The 12,230-nt window shown below is 39.5% G+C and overlaps 1 protein-coding gene and 1 long non-coding RNA gene across 3 annotated transcripts in view; one reads left to right on the forward strand and one right to left on the reverse strand.

Moving 5' to 3' along the window:
- The window catches only part of LOC114883795, a 30,417-nt gene extending 22,722 nt beyond the window's left edge, over positions 1-7,695 (forward strand). Inside the window, exon 3 of the long non-coding RNA XR_003790675.1 lies at positions 6,702-7,695. This is a non-coding gene — a long non-coding RNA (uncharacterized LOC114883795). The remainder of the gene's footprint in view (positions 1-6,701) is intronic.
- The window catches only part of ACO1 (aconitase 1), a 59,802-nt gene that overhangs the window by 25,221 nt on the left and 22,351 nt on the right, over positions 1-12,230 (reverse strand). Inside the window, exons 4-8 of one of the 2 annotated variants that reach the window (XM_029201813.1) lie at positions 11,601-11,738; positions 3,931-4,000; positions 3,617-3,800; positions 2,946-3,085; positions 1,121-1,292 (exon numbers count right to left, since the gene is read on the reverse strand). In XM_029201813.1, the coding sequence (XP_029057646.1) occupies positions 1,121-1,292; positions 2,946-3,085; positions 3,617-3,800; positions 3,931-4,000; positions 11,601-11,738 (704 nt within the window). Of the gene's footprint in view, positions 1-1,120; positions 1,293-2,945; positions 3,086-3,616; positions 3,801-3,930; positions 4,001-5,717; positions 6,011-11,600; positions 11,739-12,230 lie in introns of those variants that run through there. The other variant, XM_029201814.1, reaches the window with a different exon arrangement.

Raw genomic sequence — 12,230 nt, forward strand, 5'->3', positions numbered from 1 at the left:
CGATGCTGCTGTTTACTGGGGGCCATTAACTGATCTGCTGTTCTATCGAAGTGACCATTTTCTGTAGAAGATTCTCACTTATAAGCACTCGTCTCTCTTTGGTTATGGGTCTTAATTAAGAGGATCCTAAGCCTCAGCGAATTGTCAAAGCATACCTCCGACGCATCTGCCTTCAACTGGCCACAGACCCTCAGCATTCCACATGATTCTAGTTATAGTAATCCCCGCAGTCTCCCACCACAGATCACCAGCTGTGTGCCCAGCACTGTGTGCTAAACATTTTAAATGCATTATTTCATTCTCTAATCCTTTATCATGACCTTATGAGAAAAGCACTGTTATTATCCTCATTTATGGATGGGGAAATAGTGGCTCAAGAAGATTAACTTTCCCATGGAACACAGGCCGTAAATGGCAGAACCAGGACCCGAAGCTGAGTTTAGGTTTGAGTTCAAAGTCCTAACTCGTGATGCTATATCACCAGGAATATGACCCTGAAAGCTCTGCTGTTTCATTCTGATCAAGACCCTGGTTGCAGGAGATAATACGCACGGTTTGCCCAATGGACACGGAGTTCTCCCAGTTTTCTGACAAATAAGCCTGTTCGAGAGCTTGATTCTTGGATCCACAATAGATCAGCATTCTTTTTTTTCACCTCTTCATTTTAACTGAATTGTAAAGGTCATCAGCTTTCAGCATGGACCTTATAACAGATGACTGTCTGATCTTCGTTAACATTTATCATGACCTGTTGTTGGGCCCCAGTGTTCATTACATCCCGTCATCCTCTCCACGAAGACATGCAGGAGAAATTTCTTTTAGGTTTCAGTTTAAGAAAGTGTTCAACTTCTCTGAAACCATTGGTTTCAAATCAGTAGATGTTACAAATTCGGTACCAGATCAGTAAGAGGTTCGGTGGCCACCTCTAGAGCCATAGAAACTAATCTCATCTCTGGATGTATTTTGCAGCTTTCCCCTCCCCACCATCCCTTCTCTTCTCTTCTTTAGGTTGAGTGCCTCAACTATTTAATCGAGGGACAGAGGCAGAAGGTAGTGCTCCAATTTTCAGCGTTCTATGAACTTTAGAAACGGCCTTCTGTTTTCAGGGTTCTGCACTTACCTGTCTGCACCAGGTACTTGATACTGACTTCATCAACCGGGAAAAAGGCAGCAGTGGCTCCATACTCTGGACACATGTTGGCAATTGTAGCTCGGTCGGCAATGGACAACTGGGCTACCCCTGGCCCGAAGAACTCGACAAATTTGCCCACTACCCCAACCTGGCGGAGGTGCTGAGCAACAGAACAATAGCAGAGTTTGAGACTTGATAACCTGTATTTAAAATGCAGAACTATCGCCTTGCAATTCTCATAAAGTAGCCTTGTGAGTAAACACAAAAAATGAATTAGCCCAACATATGTTTGATTACTTTTAAAAATAAAACTTAAAAAGTAAGGCCAACTAAATACAACATGGTATCTTGGAGTAGATCCTCGAACAGAAAAGGGATTACTGAAAAAACTGGTGAAGTTTCTAGTTTAGTTAAAAATGTCATACCAATGTTAACTACTTCTGTTTCTGATAAATATACCATGGTTATGTAAGATGTTAACATCTGGGGAAGCTGGGAGAAAGGTAACAGGAACTCTGTATTACCTTTACATCAAGTCCCCTGTAAATCTAAAATTATGTTGAAACATTTCTTTAAAAAGAAAGAAAAAGTAATATAAAAACACAAATAATAAGAAAAGTTTTGCCAAATGAGAAAACTTCTTTCTAAAAATTAAATAAATTCTTTCAACGTGAATAAATTATGATTTGCACTTGTTGAATAAGCAAATGCCTTGTTTTCAAGGGTATAATGAACAAATATCCTGAACACAGGTGTAAGTCAAATGTAACCAAAAGATCCAGGCAGTCTGACTCTCACACCTTTTCCATACAAGCCATCAGCCAGGGCTGGAGCCTCATGACTGGCTTGGCTCTGCATGAAATCAGCTGTATGAAGTGTGGACAACCACACGGACAGGCCCTTTTGGTTACATGGAATTCTGCCAAATTTTGTGGGCAGAGCCTATATTATTCCACACTTGAACGATGCGGACATCTCTGATGAGCTATAGTGTTCAAATAAATCTGATTCCGATGTCCATGACTATTAAATCAAAAGTATAGCATCCATCCCACATAACCCAAGCCTTCAAACTATACAACCAGAAAAACTTGTGTGATAATAAAAAAAAAATTACTTTTCTAATAGTCTTTCAAAATGAAACTGCCTTCTTTTTGCAAAGCAAGCAAATCACCAAAAAGGATTATTTCTGACAAGGGCAAATGAAAAACAAAACAAAACTAATATTTTCCAGCTTGGAGAAACATCTGTTACAATAATATAACTTATAATACAGAGAATGGAATTTTAAATAGTCAAAAATTATTCATAGTTATTTTCATATAAAGAAGAACCATGTGGAAAAAATGTAGAAGTATAAACATATGCATGGAAATGATTTCTTATAACCTCAAGACAGTGATTCTCTCTAGAAATGAAGAGGGTGGCTTTAGCCATAAATATTACATTTCACTTCTTAAAAAATATACATACAGAGAGAGCTCTGAAGCAAATACAGCAAAATGTTACCATCTGTTAAGTCTACATGGTGGGCATATAAATGTCATTTTAACTTCTGTGTATTTAAACTGTTTCATAATTTCAAAAAATTTTTTTAAAGAAAAAGATCCATGCAGCAACAGAAGAGTAAAATGAACATAATGATCTGGAACCTAACTGCAGAGTTCTCTCCTTATGTCATCTCTTTTAAAGTCATAAACGTACTGTTTCCTAGCACTTCTAGAGCACATGGAAACCAAGAGAGACTCCATCGTGGACTTTCCTCCTATTTGTCACTGCGACTCAGACCACAGAAGAGGCAGCACATTGTTACCTTGGTGATGGTGAGCACGATGTCAGTGGATGTTACCAGGGGGTGGGGATTTCCCATCAGCCTGTAGCCAATCACCTGGGGAAGCACCATGCTGATTGGCTGGCCCAGCATGACAGCTTCTGCTTCGATACCACCCACACCTGTGTGGAAAGGCGTGACAGAGTAATGCTTTCCTTAGTCCTCACGATATCCCTCAGGCATAGTTCACTGTCATTAACAAGTAGTCAACCCACTTATAGTGTTTTACTAGTGTAGAGTTATATTTCCATAAAGGACAGTTATCTTTTCTCTATTTCCCTCTATAGAATTTTTAACAAGTGTTTCTCAAAGTGTGGTCCCCCAAACACCTGTGTCAAAATTCCCTTGATTCCACACTAAAAAGAAGAATGGGCTTCAGGAGTCGCTGTTTTTAACAAACACCCCAGCTGATTTTCGCCTATTCTAATTCCAGCTGCTGATTCCAATTCATTCTTCCAAACATTATACTGAGTGCCTAAAAGGCATCAGACACTTTTCCGGGTACTGGAAATTACTGGAAAACAGACCAAAAAAACCTCTCTGATATTTGTGGTCACTCAAATTCATGCTGCTGGGGTATAAGGGTATCAAAGTAAATCAAGGTATTTACATAGAACGGCATAAGTGGAATAGGAGCCCAGAAGAACACTCACCCCAACCGAGAACGCCCAAACCATCAATCATGGTAGTGTGCGAATCCGTGCCCACAAGACTGTCTGGGTAATAATATCCATCCTGATCAAATACCACTCTTGCCAAATACTCCAGATTCACCTGGTGGATGATTCCTGAGCCAGGAGGAATAATCCGCATGTTGCGAAAGGCCAGAGAGCCCCACTAGGATTGAAAAATGGGGAGAACACTATGAATACCAGACACACCTTTATGCAGCTCACCTCCTTGGCACCTCTTCCTCATACCCCGCACACATAAAGAATCAACCAATGGAGCCAAACTCTGCCCATACCTTTAAAAATTCAAATCGTTCTCTATTTCTTTCAAATTCCAAGTCTTGATTCTTCTGTAAACTGTCTGCCCTGTCAAAGAGAAAGACTAAATGTTTAAATTTTGAGGCGTAAAATGTTACTGGTCAAATTTATAGGTGATAATAAAGAAAATGGCAGTTTCATGTGCAGGCTTGCTGGGTGGTGGTGTGCATTCGTTAACACGGGAAAGAGGTAATTAAAGAATAATTATTTTTTGGTTCAGGTGATTTTTATAATGCCTTTAAACATGGTGGGTAGAAAACATTAAGTGGATTTAAGTTAAAACTATTCTAATCATAAAGTCTGACTCTTAGGAACAGACTCAAGACATTTATGATGACAGTAGCAGCTTAGATATTTAAAGAAGCTTTCTTTCTGTACTCCTTTCTTACCTATGACCTTGTTACAACACCTCTCTGAGCTGAGCCATATCTGGGCTGGCATTTTCATCTGTTTTATGTTGGGAGGTAGGGAACCAGTGATGCCAGGAGGCACAGGAATTTATAGAATCACAATCTCCTATCTTGCAAAAGGAGGTTTATGAGGAGGATGGTGCCACTCAAGAACGTGAGTAAAGCGCAGATTATATACCGAGGTTTGCTCCAAGTCATTCAGTTCATCAGGACTGACATGGACAATTCAGGGCATCAGGAAGCTTTTCCAGAATTTTTATAATCAAACTACATTGTTTTGAGGTAGAGTAAGTCATAGTGACAACTCGGCATGGTTAGCACACAGGAAGTGCTTACAAACTGTCATGGATTGAGTGAACATAGGATATGATAGTGAAATTAATAGCTAAGACCCAAGTCAGACTTCACTAATTGATAGTTAACACTTATTGACATTACTAGGAACTAGGCCCCAAAGTGCTTTACATTTATTTTCTAATTTAGTCTTCAAAATAGCCCTTTGAGCTAGGAGCAACTAATATCCACATTTTTCAAAACAGGAAACAGACACAGAGAGGGTAAGAAACTTGTTCAGGACCTCACAGCTAGTAAATGATGGAATTGGTATTGACACCCAGGCAGTCTGACTCAAGAATGATGCTCTAAGTCCCTGTGCTGCCTCCCTGTAGTAGTAGTTGCAGAAACTGTAGCAGCGATGGTGGTGGTGGTAATAGCAACAACTACCATAATAACAGCAGGAGCCAAAGTGCAAGACTGCACGGTGCATCGTAGGCTCTAAGTGCTTTACACACATGAACTCATTCAATCATCATAACAACCCCTCACGTGGGTACTACCATTACCCCAATGTATGGAAGAGGAAGCGGAGGCACAGAAAGATTAGTTAACTTCTCCAAGGTCAGACGTTTGTACATTACAGAGTGGTCACCTGAACCCAGGTCTGACTGGTCCTGGAGCCTCTAACTTAACCACTATACCCACTTTCTTCTGTCACTTGTTAATGATCTACAGAGCCTACCTGGTGCCACATGCTGGGCATACAAATGTGCAGAAGGGGCATGTGTGCTGCCCAGCTGGAGCTCAGAGCCTAGCGAGAGACACAGAGCAGCAACCAGGCAACCATGAGAGTGTGATTATTAATGTCATGATATGGGAAGTACAGGGTGCCATGGGAGCACCCAGAAAGGGCCATGAACTCAGACCAGGGAGCCAGGGATGCCTTCCAGGAGGCGATGACATCGATGTAGTCTGGAGGGCGAGGGGGAGTCTGCCAGATGAACATGGGTAGGCAGGCACTGCTTGAGAAGAAAAAGACCGGAGGCACTTATTTACTCTACAAATACACATTCAGTTACCATGCGGATTTTTTTCTTTTTCTCTTGATGTGAATATTCTTCCAGATAAGTGTCAGTTGCTTTGATGGAATCAATTTCTGAGAGTATCTTACAGCAGGGGTTGGTCCACAAACTATGGTTCATGAGTCAAATCTGGCCCAATACGGTGTATGTTTGGCTGTCAAGCAACGAATAATTTTTATATTTTTAAAGGTTGGAAAACAAATAAACGGAGACAGTATGTGGCCAACAAAACCTAAAGTATTTACTGTTGGCCCTTTACAGTAAAAGTTTGCTGATCTCGGGCTTCCCTGGTGTCGCAGTGGTTGAGAGTCCGCCTGCCGATGCACGGGTTCATGCCCCGGTCCGGGAAGATCCCACATGACGCAGAGCGGCTGGGCCCGTGAGCCATGGCCGCTGGGCCTGCGCGTCCGGAGCCTGTGCTCCGCAACGGGAGAGGCCACAGCAGTGAGAGGCCCGCGTACCGCAAAAAAAAAAACCCAAAAAACAAGGTCCTTCAGTCTGACGTCAGACTTCCTTCATGAGTCCTCTCTCATCCTCCAGTCCAAACTTTTAGTTTCAGCTGCACTGTGGCCCTCATACTCTCTCACACCCCACTTCCCTCGTGCCTTTGCATGCTCTGTTCTCTCTCTGTAGAATGTCTTTCCAGCTCTTTGCTCTTTGGTAAACATGCCTGGGGACCCAGATTAAGTGACACTCCTGGAAGAGCCCCCCTGACTCTCCAAGTTAGTGATTTGGTTCCTACACTTACTAACTGCATTCAAGCTGTGCATTCCCTAATCTCTCTACTTTTCTAGACTAACCTGCTTCTTGAATAAATACTGACATACAGTAGGTCTGTTAAATGGATTTAATTTTACAAAAAAAAAGGGAAGGCATCTTGGAACGTTATTCTTAATCATGTATGGCCCTGCCCCATCTCTTCTGCTGAGCTCTGAGCCCATGTGGACTCCCAGTCATTATGCCTTGTCCTCTTGTCTCCAGAAGGATTTCAGAGTTTCTCACAACAGAAGCAAGGTTGGAAGAGGACCATTTACCCCAGAGAATGCTGGGACCATCAGTTCGATATACATGACATAGTCACAGGACAAGCAGAAGCCAGAAATGCTTAGGCTGCTTTAAGATATGTTAAATTCTAGGTAAAAAAAAAGTTAAGATGAAAAATAAATTAAAAATAAAATTTAAAAAACAACCCTATTTACTCACTAAGACAAAAAATCTTTCATGCTAACCTTGGCTCGTTAACTTAGTTCTAGTTATTCGAATGAATAAACAGACCTAGAATTCAGATTTTTCCACCACTCAGAACTTTCCTAGATTTACCCAATCTGGTGAGCTTTCAATAAGATCTCTGAATGTGAATGGCCTCACACACTAAAGAGGAAATTTCTCCTTATTTACGTAAGTTGAAATCAGATTTGGATGTAGTTCAAAGTTTCTGAGTATTACATTTAATGGTACTCTAGAAATTCACAGACAGTATTTATAGAGAAGATAGTTTTGACACTCATGAAATCTGGTCAGAAATTGCTATTATATTCTTGTTGGGATTTTAAAAAAGGTTATTTCTGAGATAACTTTGTAAAACATTACAATAATGCATTAGTTAGATCCTCGATTCCTAAAGATGGTGTGAAGCCAATTACTATTATTCACAGCAGGGAAAGAGCTTAGAAATACTTAACTGAGAAAATTCACCATCCCACCACTCCTTACTTCATTCTGGAAATAGCTGGAAATAAGCCCACAGCACACAGTTCCACAAAAGCTGAGATATCACACTTAATTCCTTACAAAAATGAGGAAAGAGACTGGGAGGTCAAATTGCAAAACCAAACTCAAGAAATAAAAACAAAACACTAGCAATGAAAATACTTCTCGGGCTTCTCTGGTGGTGCAGTGGTTAAGAATCCACCTGCCCATGAAGGGGATATGGGTTCGAGCCCTGGTCCGGGAAGATCCCACATGCCACGGAGCAACTAAGCCCATGCGCCACAACTACTGAGCTTGCACTCTAGAGCCCGCGAGCCACAACTACTGAGCCCACGTGCCACAACTGCTGACTAGCCCACGTGCCACAACTGCTGAAGTCTATGCATCTAGAGCCTGTGCTCCGCAACAAGAGAAGCCACCGCAATGAGAAGCCTGCATACCGCAACGAGGAGTAGCCCCCGCTCACCGCAACTAGAGAAAGCTGTGCACAGCAACGAAGACCCAATACAGCCAAAAATAAATAAATAAATAAATTTATTAAAAAAAGAAAATACTTCTCATAGAAGTGTTTCTCTTTAATTAAAAAAAAGAAGTGTTTGCTAGATTTGGATATCATTTTGGATCAAAGTTCACCCTTAGACTTTGCTATTTTCATCATAATGTTTTTAGTATTACAGTATAAATGAAAAAGGTCCATAAAAAATTGAAACCAGAGTTGATGGATGTCAAGGTTTAAGGAGGAAACCAAGTCACAATGAACTTGGTGCTGACTCAGATTCTTTACCTGCTTAATTGTCAGGAGCTCTTTCGAGTTTTGAGTCAAATAACTTTAGACATTAAAACAATTACAATTCTGTCTCCACCAGTACTTTCACCTTCCAGGCCAGGGAAATGAAGGTAAATCCATCAACACCAATGAGTCTTCAAGAAAAAGTTGCCCATGATTTTGTGAGGCTCCTTTCAATAATTTCTGAAGTGGGACTTTAGGAAACATACTCTCCAATAGGATAATAGTTTGTGTAAATTTAACTCTTCCCTTTGAAATCAAAACATTAAATTGAGCTCATGTGATTTAAGGAAAAAAAAAAAAAAAAAGACATGCTGCCCAAGGATGGGTTGAGTCCAAAGAAAAGGAAAGAGCTAGCAAGTATCCAGTCTGTTTGTTCCAAGAACCATCAATTCAGGGGACAAAGCAGTTTTCTCTCTATTCCTGAATTTCTCTGGTTTGGATATTGGCAATACTAATTTGAGAATGACCGGTTTCTACATTTCTCTTGAGGCTGTATGGAACCCACTTAAATCCCCAAGGAAGCAAATAAACGTTTTTGCTTTTTTTTTTCCTTTGAGTGGTTGGTTTCATATTCTTAAATGACTTTCTATTATAAAAACAGTAGCTTTTTATTGTAAAAATAAAGAATAGTTATAATCGCTTAGCAGTTTGGCACTTCTCTTTCCAATTTTGTAATCTTTGCCTAGAGTTTCATCGAGCTGAGATCACTCTATACATGCAATTTTTATCTAGCTCATTGAGCCAAGACATGAGCATGTTCCAAATGTTATTAAGGATTAAAATATAACCGTAAAGGTTACTTAATAATTTACTTTAAGGATGTACCATAATTTAATAAATCACTCTCCTTTGTTGGACACCTAGAATGCTTTTAAGTTTTCACTATTATAAATAATACTTTAATAAGCACTATTTAGTCATTAAGCTTTTGCTGAATTTCAGATATCTATAAAGTGTATGTTTAGAAGTGGAAATTCCAGGACAAAGGATATGGCACATTGCTTTCATCATTTCTAATTTGTAGTGCTATCAGCAGTGTATAAAAGTGTCTCCCTCATGACACATTTATAATTAATAACATTTATTTTCTAAACTATGTTAAGAGAAAATGGTATCTCAAGGGTTTAATTTACCTTTTTATTACTTGTAAAGTTGAAAAGGCTTTATATATTGTTTACCATTTGTATTTCCCTTTATTGTGAAATGTCCACTTTCCTTTGCCCATTTATTTGCTGGGTTTTACTATTTTTTAATAGATTATACATACTCTTTATATATTAGGGATATTAACTCTTTATTGAAAATATTTTTCAAGTTATCTCCTGGTAACTTTGAAGTCATTAAATCTATAGATTTTTTTCCCCCTTTGTTTCATTCATTGCTTCTAAATTTAGAAAGGTTTTTCTCATCAAGACATTTGACATTATATAATTAAATTTTCTTCAAAATCTTTGATGATTTAATTTTTAAAATATTAATGCTTTAAATCATATGAACTGTTCTCTCTACCAAATAATTTTACCAGCATTGTATGCAGAACAGTTATTTCTTTCTAACTAAAGTTCTATCTAAAGTTGGAAATAATTTTATTTAGTTATACTTCTAGGTTAAGATATCAGCCTTCTAGTAGTACCTGGTTGCCCTCCTTGTATCCAAATCCTCGTTGTGTAACCTTGCAGTTACTGGAGTGTACTCCTTCACCCCTGACTTTGGGCTAAATTGTGCAACTTGCTTTGATTAATGTGATTGTGAATAGAAGTGATCCTATGTCAGTCCTCACCTAAGCCTCAAGAGATGCTGCAGGGTCCCGCTTGCCTTCTTGAGCCTCTGTGATCACCACATAGCTGCTTTTTCCTTTAGCCTGGGCTCCCAAAGAAGCACACATAGAATGGAGCTGTCCCAGCTGCCCTACCGACGTGCAGTGCAGTGTAAGCAGTCAACCCAGCCAAGGCTGGGTGAGGCACAGCTGCCCAACTGCATTCAGCTGAGCTCAGCTGAGCTCCCACCCAACTTGTAGATGTGTAAGAAATAAATTCTTATTGTCTTCTGCTAGTGAGATTTTATTGGTAGGATTGGTAGGTTGTTGGTACGATTTTAGCAGCAAGAGAGAAGTGGATATCCTGAACAATAGAAGGAAAAAAGGAAAAGGATAGAGTTTATGGACACCCACGTGGAGAGGCAGAGATGGCCAGATATGAAATAGTTACTTGGAATCAAAAAGGAATAAGACTCCAGTGGTTGGAAAAAAAAAAAAAAAAAAAGCCAAACTCTTTTAAAGTCAAACACATACTTGTACTGACAAGCTCTCATGGCAGAATTTGTATGTGTTTTTCATCCAGACTTCAAGCTTAAACACAGGCTGTTCTCACCCAAGAAGTAAATAGAAAAAAAAAAAAAAAGACTTAATCCCCCTGCCCCCACCCTGAAAAAAAAAAAAAACTTCAGGGGAAAATATTTATTAAGTTTGAGTTTTCCTGAATATACTTTTTAAAGATTTTTCTTCTTTTTTTAATTTTTTTTATTTTTTAATAGATCTTTATTGGAGAATAATTGCTTCACAATACTGTGTTAGTTTCTGTTGTACAACAAAGCGAATCAGCCATATGCATACATGTGTCCCCATATCCCCTCCCTCAAGCATCCCTCCCATCCTCCCTATCCCACCCCTGTAGGTCATCGCAAAGCACCAAGCAGATCTCCCTGTGCTATGAAGCTGCTTCCCACCAGCCAACTATTTCACATTTGGTAGCGTATATATGCGGATGCTACTCTCACTTTGCCCCAGCTTCACCCTCCCACCCCGTGTCCTCAAGTCCATTTTCTATGTTTACCTCTTTATTCCTGCCCTGCAACTAGGTTCATCAGTACCTTTTTTTTTTTTTTTTTTTTTTTTAGATTCCATATATATGTGTTAGCATACGGGATTTGTTTTTCTCTTTCTGACTTACTTCACTCTGTATGACAGACTCTAGGTGCATCCACCTCACTGCAAATAACTCAATTTTGTTTCTTTTTATGGCTGAGTAATATTCCATTGTATATACGTGCCACATCTTCTTTATACATTCATCTGTCAATGGACATTGAGGTTGGTTCCATGTCCTGGCTATTGTAAATAGTGCTGCAATGAACATTGTGGTATATGACTCTTCCTGAATTATGGTTTTCTCAGGGTATATGCCCAGTAGTGGGATTGCTGGGTCATATGATAGTTCTATTTTTAGTTTTTTAAGGAAACTCTATACTGTTTTCTATAGTGGTTGTATCAATTTACATTCCCACCAACAGTGCAGGAGGGTTCCCTTTTACACACAAAAAAGACTTACACTCTGAGATTTTGCACAAAGCAGAAAACCCAACTATTCATCCTAGTCTCTCACCTTCTGCTGAAATCAACCTGGATGGAATGATCAATGACAAGGTCAGCGGGACAGACAGGGTTTATTTTCTCTGGATTTCCTCCTAACTTTTTCACAGCATCACGCATGGCAGCAAAGTCAACCACAGCTGGCACACCCCTAAGAAAAGGGAGATTAAGCAGAAAACAAATCGGTTAAACAAGTGCCATGGGATTTTTCAGCTTTTGCCTCTGCTGATAATATTGGCAATGGGGCTGTTTCATCGGCTGTTTCATCAGTGGTGCTAACAATGGATGTGTTAGAAAAGTGAAAGTGTCTAAACACATTCCCTTCAGCAGAAATCACATCAGTAATAAGTGCCGCGACTGAGTGGTATCTCTATATGCAATTTTATCCCTGCATTGAAGGTCACAGCCAATATGGTCTAAACAGAGAAGCTGTGGGAAAGCTGGCAATTAAAAATTCTGGAACTTTTTCTGCCATCACTGTTCCCTTTTCATATGGTGGGCTGACAAAGACCTGTACAAGATATACGGATCACACCCTTCAACTTCAGACCAAATTTAAAGGAATGGATATAATTCAGAAAAGTAGGCTGTGAATCAAATTTATACTAAGTGAATGCTTCCTTTTTATTAGAGAATAAAATTT

This window comes from Monodon monoceros, unplaced genomic scaffold, assembly GCF_005190385.1.
Source record: "Monodon monoceros isolate NGI ecotype Baffin Bay Population unplaced genomic scaffold, NGI_Narwhal_1 Super_Scaffold_5, whole genome shotgun sequence".
Lineage (NCBI taxonomy): Eukaryota > Metazoa > Chordata > Mammalia > Artiodactyla > Monodontidae > Monodon > Monodon monoceros.